The sequence below is a fragment of the Muscardinus avellanarius genome, assembly GCF_963383645.1.
Source record: "Muscardinus avellanarius genome assembly, chromosome: 2".
Classification (NCBI taxonomy): Eukaryota; Metazoa; Chordata; class Mammalia; order Rodentia; family Gliridae; genus Muscardinus; species Muscardinus avellanarius.
In genome coordinates this window covers 93,919,854-93,941,177 of record NC_137787.1, presented here as the reverse complement: position 1 = coordinate 93,941,177, position 21,324 = coordinate 93,919,854, and the positions used below count along the sequence as shown (strand labels likewise).

General features: G+C 34.1%; 1 protein-coding gene across 1 annotated transcript in view; it reads right to left on the bottom strand.

The window, feature by feature from the left end:
* LRP1B (LDL receptor related protein 1B) overlaps window positions 1-21,324 on the bottom strand; it is a 1,956,425-nt gene that overhangs the window by 989,888 nt on the left and 945,213 nt on the right. The window contains exon 6 of the mRNA XM_080689945.1: window positions 18,975-19,232. Within this exon, the coding sequence (XP_080546071.1) occupies window positions 18,975-19,232 (258 nt within the window). The remainder of the gene's footprint in view (window positions 1-18,974; window positions 19,233-21,324) is intronic.

The following is a 21,324-nucleotide window of genomic DNA, read 5'->3' as shown; positions in this document are numbered from 1 at the left end:
AAAAACTACGACAAGGTGACAGCATTTAAAAAAATAACTACATCATAAGACTAGAAAACTGCTTTAAAGAAGATATTTATTTGTATCATGCAGTAAAAGTGCAAGACTTAAAGTAAAACAACTTGCTAGGTGAGGTGACACACATCTGTTATCCCAGTATGTGCAAGGTGAGACAGGAGAATCATAGGTTCACAACCAGCCTCTGTAACTTAGTAAGATCTTCATCAACTTAGTAAGAATCTGTTTCAAAAATTAAAAAATTAAACTAAAATAGAGCTAGAGGTATAGCTCAGAGGTAGAATGCCCCTGGATTCAGGGTTTGGTCCTCAGTACACAGATAAAATAAATAAATAAATAAATAAATAAATAAATAAATAAATAAATATGCTCGATTACGGCTTATAGTGAAAATTAGCAGTATCCATTCCACCATTCTATATTTTTCCAATTGTTTTAGCTATTTCAATTGTATCTATTTACTGCCATAATTCTATATAAGAGGTTTCTCCTATTTTATTTTTATATCTCTGCACATGTATGCATATATACATTCATACTTTCTTTGCCCTCATCCTCCTGCAATATCAATTTTTGGTTAAATTAATATTCAATGTTTAAGTAATTATAACTAGAGCTCACCACACCTACCAAAGATCCCGACCATTGCATAACAAATTCGTAAGTAAAACTGCAGTCCTCACAGGAGAATCCCAGTGTTGTGCCTCCATGGACTCGTATACCCCTGATAAACTCCCTGGGTCTGAGATTTTGTGGTTCAACCCAGTGAAGGAGTAGTGGCAGCTGAGATAACCACATCCTCCAGAGATCCAGAGCTGCACTCAATAACAAGATAAGTGAAGTCACAGCTTCTGTGAAAAAACGCCCAGCTCAGCCCACCCAGAGATTCACGCAGGCCCAATAAACTCCCTGGGTCTGAGACTTTGTGGTACAACCCAGTGAAGGACTGTGGAGGCTGAGATTACCACACCCTCCAGAGACTCAGAGCAGTGCTTATTAACACCATAAGAGAACTCGGGGTTCCCACAGAAAAATGCTCAGCCCAGCGCCCTCAGAGACTCACACAGCCCTGATAAACTCCCTGTGTCTGAAACTTTGCAGTACAACCCAGAGAAAGTGGGAATAGAGTCTGCTGTTGGACATAGCAAAGACTTGGACACACTAAGGCTCTGATCAGTAGAAAGTGTGAAGGGAGACCTATGCCTAACCCTAGACCTAAACAATAGGATCTATGGGATCACCACAGACCTACCAGTCATGGTGAATGGGGAGAAGTTGGACCAGACCAGCCTGAGCTGTGGAGAACAGGTATTCCTCTGCTTACCTAATAAAAGATTGTCTTCTTCTAGGATCTGATTTTGGTTCTTACATAAATGAACTGACCTCAAAATGAACATCAAGGCCATGTCTGAATCTGAATATGAGTAGTAACAAAGATCTTCATAAGACCTATGCATTACTTTATGGAAAAAGACAAGTAGGTGCTCTGCCATTAATTGATGGTTCAATACCAGGCAATTGTAGAAGTCATGGATATTCTTGGATTATAAATTAGGGTGAAGAAGCACCAGATCACTGAGCTTTGGCCTCTTATTCCCCTTCAAAGTGCCACTATTTTTTAATTCCTTCTTCCAACACAAGCAGTAAGCCCATCTTATATACTATGATGGAGGTACTTACTCAAAAAATATATCAGGATTAACTTACTTCTAAAGCAGAATCAGTTTACAGAGAGGTATCTCTTCCCACTAGAAAAACATTGCATACTTATTTCACCCATAAATCAAATGTTTTCAACCTTCATTCTATTTTTTATCTCTGCTCCCTTTACCCATAGTCAGTCTATCAGCAAATCTGGAGGCTTCCAATTGAAAACATTCATTTCATCCATATATGCAACTACTTGCTGGTTTGGATACTACCTTCTCTATTTTGACAACTACAGGAGGTGTGTTAGGAAGAAACACACTTCCTTCAGTGTGTCCAGACACACTGTAACACTCTTTATGAAGTGCCCACAGAGATTATAAAACACCTAAACAGAGTGACACTAAAGGAGAAGTCAGTATTCCTGTACATAGATTTCAGTTTTATGAAATCAACTGTGACTGATTGCCAGGGAACAGAAGCCTTACAATACTTACAGATTATTAGGATCTATTCTTCTCCATAGATGCTTTTGAAAGTACATCATCAGAATCTTTCCAAACATACAACTTTGCTGAACTATAACAACTATAACTCAACTTCACATTAGAAGACTGGAGTACTCCTTATGTTAAATTTTGCCACAAAGGCCACTAACAAACTAAAACATACTGTGATACCATATGGGTTTGTTTCATCCATATAGTTTTAGTAAGCAACAGGTTTCAGTCTTCATATTTGGTCTGTATTTTCACTTTCTAAAGTATCACTCTTTTCTTTAAATTCTCCAGTGGCATTGGGCCATGTTTAGTTAACACGTGAAGTCTTTTTGGCATGGCCTACTGAGCTCCCACACCTCCAGTTTTCCTGCCCATCCTTGTTTTATTATACTCACATTTACTCATCTATTTTTCCTTGAACCTAAGTAAACTGGTTAACCATATGCAGAAAAATGGAAATAAATCCCACTTTCTCACCCTGTACAAAAGTCAACTCAAGATTGATCAAAGACTTAGAAATTAGACCACAAACCTTGAGGCTCCTTGAAGAGCACATAGGCCCAACACTGCAACACATAGGAACCAGTAAAATCTTTCTCAGCAAGACTCCAAAGGTACAAGACACTAAAAGTCGAATCAAAGAGCTTCTGTTAAGCAAAGGAAACTTATGAACCTCAACTGAGAGCCAACAGAATGGGAGAAGATTTTTGCCAACTACTTCTGGATAGAGGACTAATATCTAGAATATACAGAGAACTCAAGAAACTCAGCACTAAGAAAACAAATAACCCCTATAAAAATGGGCAAGTGAAATAAATAGATATTTCACAAAGGAAAAAATTCAAATGGCTAATACATGAACGAAAAAATGCTAAACATCATTAGCAATCAGAGAGATACAAATCCAACTCTCCTGAAATTTCACCTAAATCCAACTAGAATGGCAATCATGCAAAACACAAACAATAACAAATGCTGGCAAGGATGTGGAGAAGTGGGAACTCTAATACATTATTGGTGGGATTGCAAATTATTGAAGCTACTTTGGAAAACAGTATGGAGAATTCTTAAAGAATGAAAATGAACTTAACACTTGATACAGCAATACCACCTCTTGATATTTACCCCAAGGAAAGGAAACCCAACTACCAAACTAAGGTATATATATACACACAATTCACCATTGCCAAACTATGGAACCAGCCAAGATGTCTATCAATAGATGAATGGATTTCAAAACTGTGGGGTATGTACACAGTGGAATTTTACTCAGCCATAGAGAAAAACACAATTAAATCATTCACCGGGAAATGATAGAACTGGAGGACATTATGCTAAGTGAGATTAATCAGTCATAAACAATAAGAAATCGGTTGTTTTCCCTAATATGTGAAAGCTGGAGACATGGGAAACAGGGGGAACTCTAGAAGAACATGGAGATTCTATTGATGAGCAAATAAGACACCCTAACAGAGGGGATGGTGGGGAGAAGAGGGAAATTCTCTAAAGTACATGATGTACTTAAAAAAATATCAAAGTCAATCACTAAGCCAAGCATGGGGAAGAGGGGGAAGAAAATGGGGTGGGAATTGGGTAATAACTAATTGGGTGATGTGTTCATGTATGTCTCCACCATCTTTTATCCCACTAAGATGTATGAATACAATTCACCAATAAAAAATTTAAAAAAAGAAAAGAAGAAATAGTATCTGATAGGTGCATGGCTTATGGTTTCCCATCATTAAGGTATCTGCTGAAATGTCAGTTTCTCAGTAAGGTCTCCCTTGACCAATAGCTAAGAAGGAGACTCATTCCTCCATCATTTGCACTTGTATGCACACACACACACACACACACACACACACACACACACACACACACACTCATGCTCATCAGTTTATACCATTGCCTTAATTCTAGTTCCTTTGTGGCATTCATCAATGACAAATTAATCAGCAATTTATCAAGATGGTATCTTTCCACCTCAGAATATAAGCCCCATATGAACATGGCTCAAACATTTTGGATTCACTTCTGTATTTTCAAAGCTCAGAAATGTGCCCTTCATGGTGAGATCCTGGCACGTATTTGTGGATGGATATTGTTGGTGTGTTCACAGCAGCTCTTGCCCAGAGACTCTTGTCTAAGGTTGGTGCTTCCACCTCTTCATCAGGAGACATCTCAATTCATATATCTTTCATTCTTAAATCAGCTGCAATATTTCCTTGCACTTGCACAGAGCTCAAATTTGACAATTTAGTATTATGCAGGAAAAAAAATACAGAAGGATTTTAACTAGTTAATGTGGATGGGCCAGTTTTTGAAAATACAATTAGGCCGATAGTAATTTGCAGGAATGAGTATTCAGGGTGAGTAACAATAGTGAAAAGACTATAGGATTTTATGACGGTGTGAAAGAATAAAGAAAATACTAAGACTATGTGAACAAGAAGAAAGTCCAGACAAAATTGACCAATGACAAGAAAACAACAACCACCAGTACATTAAATCTGCCACTCCTCAACAACCACAGACTCACTTCTCGTGATTGTCCGGATTCCTGCTTTGTGAGCTGCCCCTACCTGAATGAAATTGTACATCTCTTTTTCTTCTCCTCTGTAGCAAGAAATTACTGATGTGGTTCTGATTTTATCTTTCAGGCTACCAGTTAACTGTTTCTGTTTGCATATATTAGATTATTTTAGATTTTCTTTTGATTCATGTCCCTGAAAACAAAGACTTTTTTTTTTTTTTGGTGGTACTGGGGTTCCTGGAAACCCTTCTACCTCCTGGCTACACTCCCAGACCTATTTTATTTTTTGGAAACAGGGTCTCCTAAGCCAGCACGGCTGGCTTCAAACCTGTGTGATCCTCCTATCTCCACCTCCCAAGCACAAGGATTACAAGCATGCGCCACATTGCCCAGCGTAAAACAAAGACTTTTAATAAAGTTACCATTACTACTTTACATTATATATGTAATTGCTACATGTTGTATATTAAATACTATTATTACATAGTTGTTATCTATTACCTATTATTAATAGTTATTATATCTCTTAATTAATCCAAATTATAGACTCATAATCAGAATAACAGCTGGGCATGGTAGTACACAGTTGTAATCTCAGTGCTTTAGAGGCTAAGACAGAAAGATGGCATGTTCAAGGCTAGCCTCAGCAACTTAGTGAAACTCTGTTTCAAATTTTAAAAACATGTAAAATAGGGCCAGGAGGTTCTATTCAGAAGTAGAAGGCCCCTGGATTCCATCCTAGCTGTAACACACACTCATGCACATGCATGCACACTCACGTGCGCATGTGCACATGCGTACACACACATCAGAATAATAACAAATAGAAAATTATATACATTTCCCCTGGAAATTATTTTTAATGTATAATAAATGAAGAAAAGACTGGTCAATAAATATTCAGTGGAAAGAATTTGTAATAAAAAGAGATTCAGTTAGATTAGTATTATCAACGGCATTCAGTCCAGTAAAAGAAATGTCAACCATGAAAAACTATGACCAAATATTTGTAGAATGCTTCCTCAGTCATGTTCCAGATGAGAAACATTTCAAGTATTAACCTTTTTCTATTTAAAGATTAATTACCTAATGGTAATGAAATGTCACTAGTTTTTGGAGAAATATTCCTCCAAAGTCAATAAATGCCTCTGGATTGCTTAACTTAAAAGTGTCAAGACAATCAGAACCAATCACCAAAAACGTGTTTAGTTTAATTTGTTATGGTGGGGGTTATTTTCAAGAGACATATTGAGGCATCCTGACAGGAGTTAGGACATGTTTGCACTGGAGAATGACATAAGAAATACCTTGGGCAGTCCTGAAATGACAGACAAGTCTCCAAGAGTTCCACCCCCCAGACATTAATTTCCCAAAGGTGATCCACGTGAGCACTAATGGAGACCAGGGTGCTGCTTCTCTGGGGAATCACTTCAAGACTCATCACATGGATGCAGTGGGAATTAAATGTAATTATGTTTATGATAAAGAAGAACCAGGGAATCCTCGACTTATGTTTAAGTTTGGACACAATAATAAAACAGTTGCTAACGGTACATTCTAAAACCTGAAACTTATAGAATATATATACACATATAGTATATTAATTACATAATAGGGCAATGTCTGTCTTAGCTATAAGTAGTGCATACTTGTAATCCAAGTACTTGGGAGGTTGAGACAGGAAGATTATAGGTTCAAGACCAGCTTTTACAACTTAGGAAAAACCCTGTTTTAAAATAGAGCTAGATTTAGATTAATGGTTGATTGTCCATGGGTTTAATCAAACAAACATAACAACTTCTATTTATTTATTTATTTATTTATTTTATTTATTTATTTATTATTTTTTTTTTTTTTTTTGGTAGTACTGGGGTTCCTGCAAACCCTTCTACCTCCGGGCTACACTCCAAGACCTATTTTACACTTTTTACTTGGAAATGGTGTCTTAAGCCAGCGAGGCTGGCTTTGAACCTGCGCGATCCTCCTATCTCCGCCTCCCAAGCATGGGGATTACAAGCGTGCACCACAACGCCCAGCTTCTATTTTTTAAAACTGGTTTTTACATAATAATGCCACTTGGTCCCTATCCAAATAAAATACAAATATTATTAATCTTTTTTTTTGGTGGTGGTTTTGGGTATGGAACCCTTCTACCTCTGGGCTACACACCCAGACTGATTTTATATTTTTATTTGGAAACAGGGTCTCTTAAGCCAGTGAGGCTGGCTTCGAACCTGCGAGATACTCCTCTCTGTCTCCCAAGCGTGGAGATTACAAGCATATGCCACCATATTAATCATTTTTAAGAAAAATGTATATTTTTAATTTATTTTATTGGTACACTAAAGTCTGACATCATATGGGTCATACTGATAATTGCATATATTCACACAATACAGTGCCCTTCTGCTTCCACTTTTACCTCCCTCCTGATACTGAATGTCCAGGTTTAAAATGTAATATTCACATGTATACACTTAGTTGCATGTAGCTTTTTCATAAATAAACCTCAGCCTTCCCCCCATTCCTTCCTGGTTTTGCTGAGGGTTCCCCTCCATTATCTGGAGTCACTCTAGTATCCCTAGTATTCCCTAGTTTGAACATATTAGAGAAAATTTATGTCCCTTTTCTTTCTGTGCTTGGCTAATCTCACTTAAATTCATCTGCTGATGGAGAACTAGGTTGGTTCCATATCTTGGCTATTGTGGATTGTGCTGCTATGAACATGGGTATGCATTTGTTACTGTAGTTCTTTGATTTCAACCCCTTTGGAAAGATACCCAGTAATGATATGGCTGGATAGTATGATAGATCTATTCCCAGTTTTCTAAGAAATCTCCACACAGGCATTAAGTAGAGATGAATCAAAGATCTAGAAATCAGACTGTAAAGCTATTAGATGAGGGTATAGGTTCAACACTCCAACATACAGACACAGATAGTAACTTTCTCAACAAGACCTCCAAAGTACAGGAAATTAAAACAAGAATTAACAAGTGGGATGGCATCAAACTAAAAATTTTCTGCTCATCAAAGAAAATCTTCAAGATTCCAAAGAGAAATCTTACAGAATGGGAGATCTTTACCAGCTGGGTAGCTGGTAAAAGCTGGGTAGCTCCATCCTTCAGATGGAGAGCTAATATCTAGCATATACAAAGAGCTCAAAAGACTTTATACTACCAAAACAACCCAATTAATAAATGGGCAAATGAATTGAATAGACACTTCACAAAAGAAGAGATATAAATGGTCAACAGATAGATGAAAAAATATTTAACATCACTTGTTGATGTTGGTGGAATGGGTCTAGCCATCAGGGTGATGCAAATAAAAACTAAGCTGAGATTCCATCTAACAATCAGAGTGACAGGTATAAAGAAGTCAAATAACAACAAATTCTGGCAAGGATGTGAGGAAATAGGAGTTCTTTTACACTCTTGGTGGGAGTGCAAACTAGTTCAGCCATTATGGAAATCAGTATGCAAATATTAATCTTAAAGTAATTTATCTTATAAAAGTTTTAACATCAACAAAATGTCTTTAAAAGTATCTACTTATAATTATCTCCCAATAATTTTACCTTTATGCAATAATGATTCAAAGTATATCAGATGCTGGCCATGGTGGTGCACATCAAAAGAGATTCAGGAAGAAGGATTACAAGTTCAAGGTCAGCGTGGGCAACTTAGCAAGACCTAGTCTTGAAATAAAATATACAAAGTCTAGGAATATAGCTTAGTGTTAGAGTGTTTGCCTAGTATGGACAAGGATTTGGGTTTAATTTTAAGTCAGTACTACTGGACAAATGTGTAAATAAGTAAGGTGATAAACTATATACAAACCATAAAAATTGAATATACATAAAATTTAAGAGAAAAAAAAATAAAGACAATTGAACTTGATTTTATTAAAGTAATTATCTTGATGATCCATATTATTTTGTGTAAAAATGGTTTCACAGATATAGAATAGACATTACTCAATAGTCTTCAAATAAAAGCTCAGATTGAACACTTAAATGGGGTAAAATGCTGAGATGACTACTTGCACAATTTGTACATTAGAAGCATTCTGCCTTTGTTATCTATAATTTGCTAATAAATATTTTTGCACAAATTATATAAGTATATGGTATAATTCCCACAGCACTTTCAATGAGTAAGTACAATCAAAAGCTCTCTTTAGACCTAAAATCTTTTTGGAGAAAATAATGATAACTTTGATACACTCAGTTATATATGTCTTCAAATCAAATCCTTACAACTATAATATGGAGAAAAACAATATCAATTAAGAGAAAAGCCTAAAAAATGTTTCAGTTCATTTTTCAATGGTTCTTCTAAGTTTAACTGAAAGCATTTCCTTTTCAGGGCTTCCGAAATAACTAAACATCTCACTTTGAGATAACAAAAGACCAACAATAAAGCACCATTTATTTTCCAAACCTACATTTGTATGTCAGTAGAATTAAATGATGTCATCTTTCTTTCTCTCAGACATGACCCTTTCTTTGAGAGCCATAAAGGAAGATAAAATACTAAGAAGTTCCTGAAATAGCTTGACAGGATCAAAGGATGGAATGGGTCTAGCTAAGAATCTTGAAGAAAATATGGTAGTCTTATTTTAGAGCAAATCAATGACTTTTAGGTAAATACAAAACTGAAAACTATTGGTTGATATATGGTAAATACAAACAACATGAATAGATGACTATTTACACACACACACACACACACACACACACACCAGGGAGCAATATCAGTAAGAAAAAAAATCCCTCAGAATTATAAAGAAGAACAAAGGACAATAGCAACCAGTTTCTTCTCTACTGGTTTCACTGAACTTGTTAGAATAAAATAAGTTTCTGTTAAGGAAGAATCTTAATATTAATTTTAGATACAAGGCACCGAAAACACTTGCATTAAATATTCTGATTTGCTTTTCAATCTTCTCTTTGTCTATCTGAGGGGATTGGAAAGTTTAAAATTATATTTTTATACAATTTGAGGATGACGTTCTTATGCTAATTTATTACGTGCATTCAGGACTTTGCAAAGAGGAGTAAAAGTGGGGGCATCCTCCTGCTCATTTTAACGTTTTCAAGTGCGAAGCATGATTGTGGGAAAGGAAACATTTGCTTAAAGTAGTGGCTGAATGCATATCATCCTGCTTTGTAGGTGACAATCAATAGCACAGGCTGTAGCTGTAATGGCAGGGGCATCATCTGAAGCTTCCCCACTTCCTAAGATGCACTTGCGCCAGTCTCTTGCTTCCAGGGTATTCAGAGGCAGCTACCATCAGCAGTGGCAGCAGTGATGGCTTCTTGATCCCAGCACAGTTGCAGGGAAAGACTGAAAACAGTGGCTCTGAACATCCTGTTTCCTATGTCACTTCCAAGGCATATGCTTTTAATTATTTCAACAATTCAGAGAACATGCTGTATTCAAGAACTTAAGGATTTGAGGAGTAGGTTTTCTTGCAAAGACTCTAAACTGACAAACCAATGTCTGAAAAAGTATTCCTTAAGGTGCAATGAATCCTCTTTAAAGAGAAATCAGAGACTTTAAAATAATTTTGATTACATTCATCTTTCATGACTCAAATTATTAATATATTTTAAATTACATAAAAATCCTTAAAGCAAAGTGAGTGAGGCATTTCATATGTATAATGAATTATTCTCACTATTTATATAAGCCAAATACTGCATCAAGCCACAAAGAATTCTACATAGATTTTTGGTATTGTACTTTTCAATAAGCAAAGTAATGTATCCCAACATAAAAATTTAAAACATAAGCTTCTTTATATATCAAGTGAATATTTTGTGTGTATTAAACTTTAAAGACTAACAGCCATCACTTTCTAGTGCACTTATGGCCATCTTTGAAACATGGGTCTATTTAAAGGTTAGAAACAAACTTTTTGTTGGTCAATAGTGCATAGGGCTTTCTCCACCATTCAGTTTTGAAATATAAAACTAACTACTTTTTTTAGTCAAAATATACTTAAAGTGTACTTAATAATCATTCTTAGTACATATAAATAGGTTATTATTGAACAATATCTTAAAACAGAAAGGTTAAATATGTCTAGCTTGTACTAGGGAGACTGAAACAAATATGAAATAAAATAAGGCTTGAGGTGTAGCTCAGAGGTAGAACATCCCTGTGTTCAATTTCCTAGTATCAAAAGAAAAAAAAAAGTTCTGCCACTTTACCCTTATTTAAGTCATAGAAAGTTTGTTACAATTAAACTGTATATTACTTGATACCAGATAAATTTCTAAATTAGTTCTCAAATGCCTTCCATGCTATCCTCTTCAACTACAAATTGCCTTTTAGGCTAAGTTCAGGAATGAATTTCATATATATATCCAAATATTTTTTCTTTTTTGATAGTGGTACTGGGGTTCCTGGAAGCCCTTCTACCTCTGGGCTACGCTCCCAGATCTATTTTATATTTTTATTTGGAAACAGGATCTCTTAAGCCAGAGCAAGCGGCTGGCTTCGAACCTGCGTGATCCTCCTGTCTCTGCCTCCCAAGCGCGGGGATTACAAGCATGCGCCACCACACCTGGCTATATCCGAATCTTTATCAATTATTTATCCCTCTAAGCTTCTGTTTTAAGACTGTCTCGGTTTTACCATGAAAATCTCAAGACTTAGGATATTTGAATCCTGTAACTCTCTGTGTTCAGACTACATGTACTTGAACTCTGAGAAGAAAAAGCTGATACACCATTGTTAAGAAAAGTCATGTATTGTCTATTTCTATATACAACTTCTGGGTATAACCACAAATAAAGTAAACATACAAAAAAGGAAGAGCTTAAATTCTAAAGGTCTTCTTTCTGCGGCCTTCAAATCAAAATAGTAAAAATGTACAATATAAAACAGATATCTATGATGTTAACATATATTACACACACACACACACACACAAACACTCATTTCCTTGGTCATAAGGACCCATACAGTAACACAGCAACATGCACAGATACAAGACTAAAGTACAAATTAAGTGCTCATTATTTGAATACATTAAGAAAACCTTAAAATGAAAAAGACTTAACAATTACTTTACTGAAAGATTCTCACAATTGTGTATGTTTGTATATATATGTTTGTTTGTATGTGTGTGTTACTGAACAACATCTGCAGGCTTGTTTTATTTTTATTTTGAAACAGAGTTACTCTAAGTTACCTTACACTTGCCTTTAAGTTCTCATCACAAGTACTGGGATTACAGATGTGTGCTATCATACCCATTTAATTATAACAGATTTTTAAGCATATTAATCATATTATAAACCAGCAATAAAGCTATAGAACATGTAAAACTTCCTAAACTCACTTGAACACAAAATCATTTTTGCAAAATTGTCTTTCAGAACATATGTGTGAGGCACATATTTTAAGAAATGTTACGATGAAAGGATAAAGGCATTCTTATAGTGAGTGGTTAGGATAGAAATAAATGGAAAAATAAAGGAAAAGGTAAACATTTCACTCACAGACATACACATACACAAATTCATACCATGAATTACAAAAAAGGAAGGCAGAAGGAAATTCAAGGGAAAGTATTTGTAGAAATGTAATTCTATCGATTATGTGAATGTATCTTTTGTTTTAAAATGATCTGTGCAGGCGAACATAGCTAGTTAGTAATAGAACTAGGACCATATTAACTCACCCCAGATACTGTGGTGAGGAGATACCAAATCCAGTGTTTAAATAAATCTACAAGTCACAAGATGTTAGAGCTTGAAAATAAGAGAAAGAAAACAAGAATCCTAATCAAAAACTGAAATGCTACATGCCAGTTTTATTACTTGGTTTAATTACTTTCATACTGCACAATGTCTTTCTTTTTGATGATGAACTCCTGATATCTTGCAAATGTTTCTACAAGATTAAAACGTTTTGAAGGTCAGGGAACATGGAGGGTGCTCATTTTATCTAATAAAAATCCCTTAGGAGAATAAGAAATAGAGTGAAAATTGAATGAAAATTAATAATTATATTTTAAAGTGAAAAATTACCAAATAAATATTAAATTGGAAATAATTTTACTAGGCTAGGCTATCATCACAAAATAATCACTTCTTTTTCTGTTTTTTTTCAACGTTCTTTCATTAAAATAGTTTATTGAGTCAAAATACTAATGTAATTAATGAATTATTATTGATTCCCAATGCATTTTATGACTTAACTGATATTACCACTTAGATTAGTAAAATCTATTAATAAAACAAGCAGACGTGCTAGGTATGGTGGCACACATCTATAATTCCAGTACTTGGGAGGCTGAGACAAGAGGATCACTGGTTCAAGGCCAACCTCAACAGCTGAGTAAGACGCTCAGCAACTTAGTGAGACCTTATTAAAAAAACAAGTGCGCTAGGGATGAAACTGAGGTAGAATGTCTCTGGATTTGTAGGCATAAACCACCACCCACCAGGTGCTGTGTTCATATATGTCGTTTTCAACATGATTTGCATTATGATGTGAGGCTATAATGTGCTAACAAAAGTACATTAAAAAAATATCCCTGGGTTCAATCCCCAGGATCACACAAAGAAAAAAAAGAAGAAAAGAAGAAAGGAAAGAAGAAAGGAAAGAAGGAAGAAAGAAAGTAAAATCTAGACAAAAATACTAAACAATCAATGATTAAGAACATTTGATTTGAATGACTCTAACTGCTAATAACTACATGAATATTATTCATGTAATTGTTAATCACTTAAGTTTCTTCTCTGAATAAGTGTCTATGCACTTCAATTGCCTGCTTTTGTGGGGGGATATTTGTTTTTCTCTGGTGTTAATTTCTTTGAGTTCTCTGTTTATTCTAGATATTAGTCTTCTGTGAGATAAGTATTTGGCAAAGATTTTCTCTCAATCTGTAGGCTATCTCTTCACAGTCTTAATTTTTCCTTTGGTGTGCAGAAGCTTATTAATACCATCCCATTTGTTGCTTCTCGATTTTTTTCTGAACTTTATGGATTTTAATAAGGAAGTTTTTGCCCGTACCTTCATATTGGAGTATTGATCCTATGTTTTCTTGTGACATCAAGCACAATTTTATGACAGTGTATCTGTACAAAGTATGTGTACAAAATATATCTTAACAAATTCTCAGAAAAATGAACATAAACATTGAAGTCTAGCATATATCTGTTTTGGTAAATTTCATGCTTGTTATCAAATAATAATAAAATAGTAATATTCTTTATAGCCTGACAATACAACTGAACAATATAGACATCTTTTTATAGGAACATAATGCTAAAAAGTTTTCTTGTTTAGTTTTATTTCCCTTTTCTTGTTGAACTAGACATTCAGAAAGGCCTTTATGGTTATGTACCAATTGTAAATCATTGTAAGTTACTTAAAGGTATAAATTTGCCTCATACTATTGTAAGCAATTCAGACATAATTTATTGCAATGCCTAAAATATTAAACATATTGTACCAAGAAAATTCCAAAAATCTCTATATAGAAATATAAAAAATTCTAAGACCAACATCTGAGACAATTTTAACATCATACTTTGCCTCTCAATAGATGATCCATACTTTGCCTCTCAATAGATGATCCTATCTCTTCAATAAAATTCCAGACTCCAGGAAAAATGTATTGTATTTTCTAGATTCACAGTGCTATCTGTTTATCTATCTACCTATCACCTATCTGTCATCTATCACAGACACACACACACAGACTTTGAGTCATGTCTCAGAAAAGAATCTCTTTTTATTGTACTGGGGATTTAATCCAGAAACATTCTATCTTTAAAGCAACACCTCCAGCCCTTTGAAATTTTGTTTTGAAACAGGTCTTACTATGTTGTGGAGGGTCCCACTAAGTTGTTAAGGCTGGTTTTAACCTGAGATGGTCTTGTCTCAGCCTGTAATCCTAATGACCGGGATCTTAGGCAAGCATCATTATACCAAATTTTCATAAAATATGCTAAATAGAAGTAGAGAATGCATAAGAAACATGAGAGTTTAATGAGAAATGAATTTGATATAAAGCAATAGTCATAATGGGGTACCACTGGGAAGAGAGTTGTAATATCCTCATAGAGGCTTCACTTTGGCAAGGAATAATACAGAACTGGTTACTGTGGCCAAGATTCTTGTGCAAATTTATTTATCCACAAGACATGCTGATGAGAAAATTCTATATTCTAAAGAGATAAAAGCACAAATAAAATAAACTATCTTTTATGGGGAATGGGATATCAAAAAGAAAATATTCTTTTTGAATATCATTAGTTTATAGTATACAAATGGCTACATTCCATATTTTTTTAATTATCCTTAGCTAGAAGCTGACCATTTTATGAACACTTTCTAAAAGAATGCAAAAAAAAAATGCTGGAATCAAGGACTTATCAATTATTGAACATGTTTCATTTCAGGTGAAAAATTAAAAGCATAAATTCTCAGGTTCACAGTAGGGTGCTACACTCAATGGGGAAACTTTTGGAAAGAATATGATACCTCAAAGAATGAAATAAGAGAACCGAGCACATCAGAGGAAGTGGAAGTGCTATGGGGTCTGCATGGGGTTGGGGTTGGGGAAAGAGGTGAGACAGGGCAGCTGTCTGCAGAGAAGCCCCGTGGTGAGGTTGCATTTTATCCCAAGAGAATTGAGAAGCTAGTAAATTGTTTTGACTTTAAGTAATGGAGTATTACAAACATTTCAACAGAATTGTAAGGATTAAAGTGGACACACAAGTGCACTTTCCAGTGAAAAACTTTATTGCATAGAGATAAATCAAAGCAATGCCGTATGACTTTCACCAATCAGATAATTATAGAGAAAATTTCCTAAATTTAGTATTTAAGTATGTGAATTAGAAATATAGTATGTCAGGCTCCTGTGGTGATCTCTGTATTAATACATGTCATTGGATAAAATAAAGATGTTATAAATTTACAAAATCATCCTCTACAGACTTAATCTACTATTATTTCTGACTAGCATTTATATTGTTTCAGGTAAATTTTATTTATTTATTTATTTATCTATCTATTTATTTATTTAGTCTATATTTATAATAGGACACAGTCTGGTTATATTTGTCCAGCCATATCTTGAGAGATTGTGAAGCAGCTAAGGCCCTGAAGTTTCTAGGCAGGGATTAGGAAAATAGGGCAGTTACCATGCAAGAAAGTTTGTTATTAAGTATCCGTGTAGGTCAAAAGTAAGAATCTTTCACATTAACTTGGTAAAAATATTTTACATTTTTAGTTCTAGTCTTCATCTACAACTGAGGACTATAAACAGTATTAATATAATTTTTGTGATGATTAGAAGGCAACATATAGAATTTCTGATGCCCAGATTTTCAGTACATGCTCTGCCATAATATTATGTGATTATTAGAGTTACTAATTGAAAGAGAAGAGTTAAGACTGGTAGATGACCAAAGTCAACTGTCAGACTTTAAAAATTATCCAATCAAATATTTGATTAAATAGATTTAGACAGAGCTTCAAATGGAAAATGAGCTGAGTTTGATGCAGAAACAAAGAGAAGATACAAAGTCAGTGAATTCAGATGCTAGTAAATTCATGAAGAAGAAGAATCCTTTTAGTCAGGCATATTCTATTGGACTAGAGTTAAAAAAATGCATCTTAACAAGCTAGTTAAGTCTGTGTTAAAAATTTCAAAGTGATCTTCAAATTTTTCACAATATTTAAGAACCACACATAGAAACAGACCCAAAGAACCCATGATCCAAGTCGAAAAGCACACTATGTCTCAAATCACCATCTTTAATCAAACTTAACTCAGGAAATAATCCTATCTCTCTCAGTCATCTGTGTGTACTTTTTTTTTTTTTTTCTGAGAAAACAGAAGGAGATTGCCACTTTCGTCAATTCAATTTTTGTTGATTTTGGGGGATCCACCACAATATTCTTCAAGAAATATTTGGGGAAACAATTAGCCATCTCAAGGTTGCTTTGTGTGAATACCTGATAGAAAATCACTTTTGCTTAGAAAACACAATTTTAAAATTATCTTTAAGTCTGCAAATTGCAGACTAAAGTGCTAAATAAAAATAGGTATTTTTTTTAAAAAAAATTAAAAATTCAATAAAAAACAATCTTATCAACTTCCCAAATGTTTATTGGTTAATGTTATTTCTCAGGAATATTCTTGGTTATTCGTCTTCATTTTCCCACAATACTTCTTAGGACTGAATTTAAATATTAAAGGTAAAACTCCCAAGGGGGCCAATGCAGAATCTTCTTGATGGGTCTTTTCAAATAACATAGCTTTTCATAATTTACCTTTTCCATCTTCCTTCCAATAGTCTTATACCTCTCCTCCACCAAAAGGTCTGCCTTTGTGAGCCTCTATTACCAAGATCAGTAGATCTAATTATTTTGTTTTGCTCAAATGAAAAAATTAATAAATAAAAGTCAAGACTCGATGTGGTACTTGGAAAAATATCTAAAGTCTGATCCAAACCCAAACCTATAGTAAAGACTTATGTTTTATTACCTAATTTCAGTCTCAATTTTTCCATCAGTAAAAGAGAAATAGTAACTAACTAAATAATGTGCTACCTCTTGCAGATGCTTATTTAGCACATTCAATAAAATATCATTGGAGTTAGCTTTTCATACAAAAATAAAGCACAGAGCCCTGTGTCTGTCTTCCTTTTAGCCATTTAGCTTTGCTTAAAACATCTGAGTTAAATTTTAACATTGTGATAAAATGTTTATAACTATATTATTATGTAAGTTGTAAATGCATGTCAGTTTGATCTGTAATGTTTGGTTTTCTCATAGTCATTTTTGAAAAATAATTAACATGTATATTTTTTAAAAATCAATGTTCTTTGGGTAAGTTCAGAATAAAGCACATTAAAATATTAGTAGATAAAAGCTTCAAAGGTAATCTGTCTGACAGGGGATAGTGACAGGTATTCAAGCTAAGTTTCATCAGTTCATTATTCTTGCTTATATGGTGTAATAGAGATTGTGTATAATTATATATGTAAGAAATAATCAGACTTTCTTACCAACTCACAAATTGTTACAGTAAATGCAGAGCCCATCATACCTAATGGCAGCTGTTGTGTGACATGTTGATAACATACATGGCTTAGAACTTTGACAGAGAAGCCCAGCACTGCACACACCTCTGTCCCACACCATCATTAAATTACTTCCAGATATTTAATCACATTTTTTCTAAAGTAACTATAAAGTTGACTAACTTAAGCCTGACTGCATCCAAAATTATTTACTCCTATTAAAATATTTCCAGTTCATTGTTTTGGTTGAGAATAAATAACCCATTCAGCATTTCAGTGAATTCTTTATAAAAAAAATAAATCTACTCTTTCTAGTTTTGCCAATAATTGTTATATAAATCAAGTGCAATCTAAGTTACAAGTATTATATTTTCTACAAATATTCTGATGCGCAATGGCTTGATTTTCCCTGAAATTAATAAGTAATGTCTTTTTAAAATTACATATGCAATATCTGAACATGGTGGCACACTCTTGTATTCCTAGTACTTAGGAAGCTGAGACAGGGAACTCTCAGGTTCCAGGACTGCCTGAGCAATGTAGCTAGACTCTTAATACATAGTGAGATCCTGTTTTAAAACAAAAATAAAATAAAAAGTGTTCAGAGTATAGGTCTGGATTTAATCCCTAGTACCACAAAGGAAAAAAGAATAAATTAATTAATCAAAGGAGAAGTAACCTTGAAAATTATTAGCTGGGCAGGAAATATGCTAGCTTTCTGAGTATTCAGTATTTTACTTTCTTGGGACAAATACATTTGTATTAGTTGATATGATCACTAATGTGGTAAAAGACTTGTGTCTTAATGTTGAAATAATTTCCAAATGCTGTTAAATCAGTTTCTGAAAGACATCATAGGTAAGAATTCCTGTTGTTGGTATTTCTTATGTAAATTTTATTATGAAACATATTTTCTTCATAGGATTCCTGAAATAGCCAACATCCATTGGTCTCATTAGAACTTTTGAGTTCTAAAAGGTATAAAGAAAGAACTGCAATTAATGCTGCAATTTACTGCATATATAGAGTTACCAAACATGTATGTGTGTGTGTGTGTGTAGAGTGTATAGTTAATAGTTACTTACAGTCATATTTGCATATAAAGCTTTCCCACATTTATAAACTATGCTTATGCTAAAAATCTAAAATCCCAACTACCGGACTAAAAATAAAATTAATAAAGAGTTATATAAAACTGAATTGATATACTCACTGTGGAAGGATTGAAGAATATTGATTTTCCATTCATCTGTTAATGTTCCTGTTTTTGTAATCTGAATACATTTGAGTTGATTGGAAGAGTCTCTTGATTCAATCCAACAAATAATTTCTTCATTGTAAATAAAATCCAGACTATGAATCTCATTTTTATTGGCTGAGGTTATAGTTGCAATTTTGCTTCCATTAAGGTAGAAAACTTCAATTACTTGAGAATTCGCAATTAATAGCATGGGTGGCCTATCTGTAGGTTCTGAAATTTAAAAAAGAGATGGAAGTTAAATAAAAAATTCAGATTTTTTTTGTTTTGTTTTCGATGGTGCAGTATTCATTAATAGTTATTTCAGTACTTTTAGCGCATTCTCAGTTTTTTAAAAACTGCTTGCAAAAATCACTGAGTATTTTGCCTCACTCTGAGGAAAATAAAAACCATTGTACCATTGTACAGAGCTCTTCTATTATTTCTTTCATCATAATGTGCTGTCTAAATGTGAAGACAATGCTATTTACCTTTTCATTAGTTGTAAATAAAGGAAGTGCTGTGAGTTGTTTTTTTCTAGCAGTGATGATGGATCTGAACTGACCTCTCCATACAGTTTTCCAGGCTTCCCTTGTCAACAAGGGCATGCTTTTCTGAGGGAAAATGTATGAGGTCAAAAACAGATGCTCTGGAGCGGAACATGCAAAGCTCAGACTCATAAAAAGAATGCATCAACGCCCTTGGTCTCATTGGCTTCTTGACCCATTCCAAGAGCAGAACAATCATACATTCTCTTAGTCACTAGATTACTGAACTACTTTTATCCACACTCCTTCCTTATAGTCAGGAAAATGAGATTCTAGATGTAAGACAAAACAACAGAAAAACTGTTTTTAGAAACACACTTCTGAACAATTCAGATTTTCTTTTTGTTTTGATATCAAAGACTGAACCCCAACAGGGCACTCTGCCACTGAGCTACATCTTCAGCCTTTCAATTTCCATCCTCCTGCTTCAGCCTCCTAAGTAACTGGGATTACAAATTTGTGTCACCATGTCCAACTGAACAATACAAATTTGCTAGTATTAGGATTGATGAGTTTTTGATACTCGTGCACACTTTATTCAGACTTTCAAAAAGTAATAAGACATCCCATATAAAAATTATCATTAAGGGACCTTGGCTACACAATCATATTCAGAGCAGATTTTCTGCTAATTGGGGACTAGAAAAAATTTGGAATCCCTCAATTCCTCATTTTTTATAATTTCTTCCAATATGTAACAACATCAAATACATTAGGAATTTCACCTCTTCTTCCTAACTCTTGCTACCATAGGATGCTCAAAGCAGACATCCTGTCTCACCTGTTTCTTTCCAATGGTCTCCTACTGGATTTTCTTAGCTCTACTAGTGCTCTCCTACTTTTTAGTGTATCCCAACACAATAGGCAGAACTGCACCATTAAAATATCAGCAGATATAGGATCAGTCCTTTGCTCAATCCATCAAAGCTTCCAATACAACCATCAATGTCAAAGCCTTTAAAATAATCCCTAAAGGTCTGCTTGGTTTGTATCATAGTGCATCTTTAACTAAATTTCCTTCATCTCTTCACTTCTCTGATTCTTGTCCAGAATCACTTCCTTGAACAAGCCAGGCAGCCTGACACCTCAGAGATGACTCTTCTTGGAATAATCATCTTCCCAGTAGCGGATTGGCTGGCTTGGTCACCTTAATTATTTTGCTATTCAGATGTCATATTTCTGGTGTGATAATTCCCTTTTTACAATGTCTTTCAAAAATTGTGACCTTCTACCTTCTTTATATACACACCTTCATTGTTTTATTTCCTTTCTTTTATCACCACCAGTATGTGTATGTATTAAGTATATACAATAAACACATACCACACACATATATACACACAAATATGTATTCTTTATCTGCTTCTGTTGCTGTATTTCTAGAAATCCGAAAAAAGTCTAAAACCCCAGTGATCAGTCAATTCAATTTTTTTGAATAAGTGACAGACATACAAAACTCTTACACATCAGGATTCTTTAAAAATGGAGGAAAATACACCAAATGCTAGTTGCATGTATATGTGTATCATGTTTAATTTAATCATCATGATATATAGTTATAATGTACTAATAACAGTATATTTTAAAATATTCTATTAAATATAATAAATTAATATGGTTTGTTAACCTATCAAGGGAATACAAAGAAAGGCTGATATTCAGAAAATTTTGTAAACATAACTTGACTAATCCATGAGAAATTGATGCTGAGCACTGTCAGATAGGACAAAAGAAAATGATTATACTAGGAGTAATGTAATTAAGAAATATATTGTTTT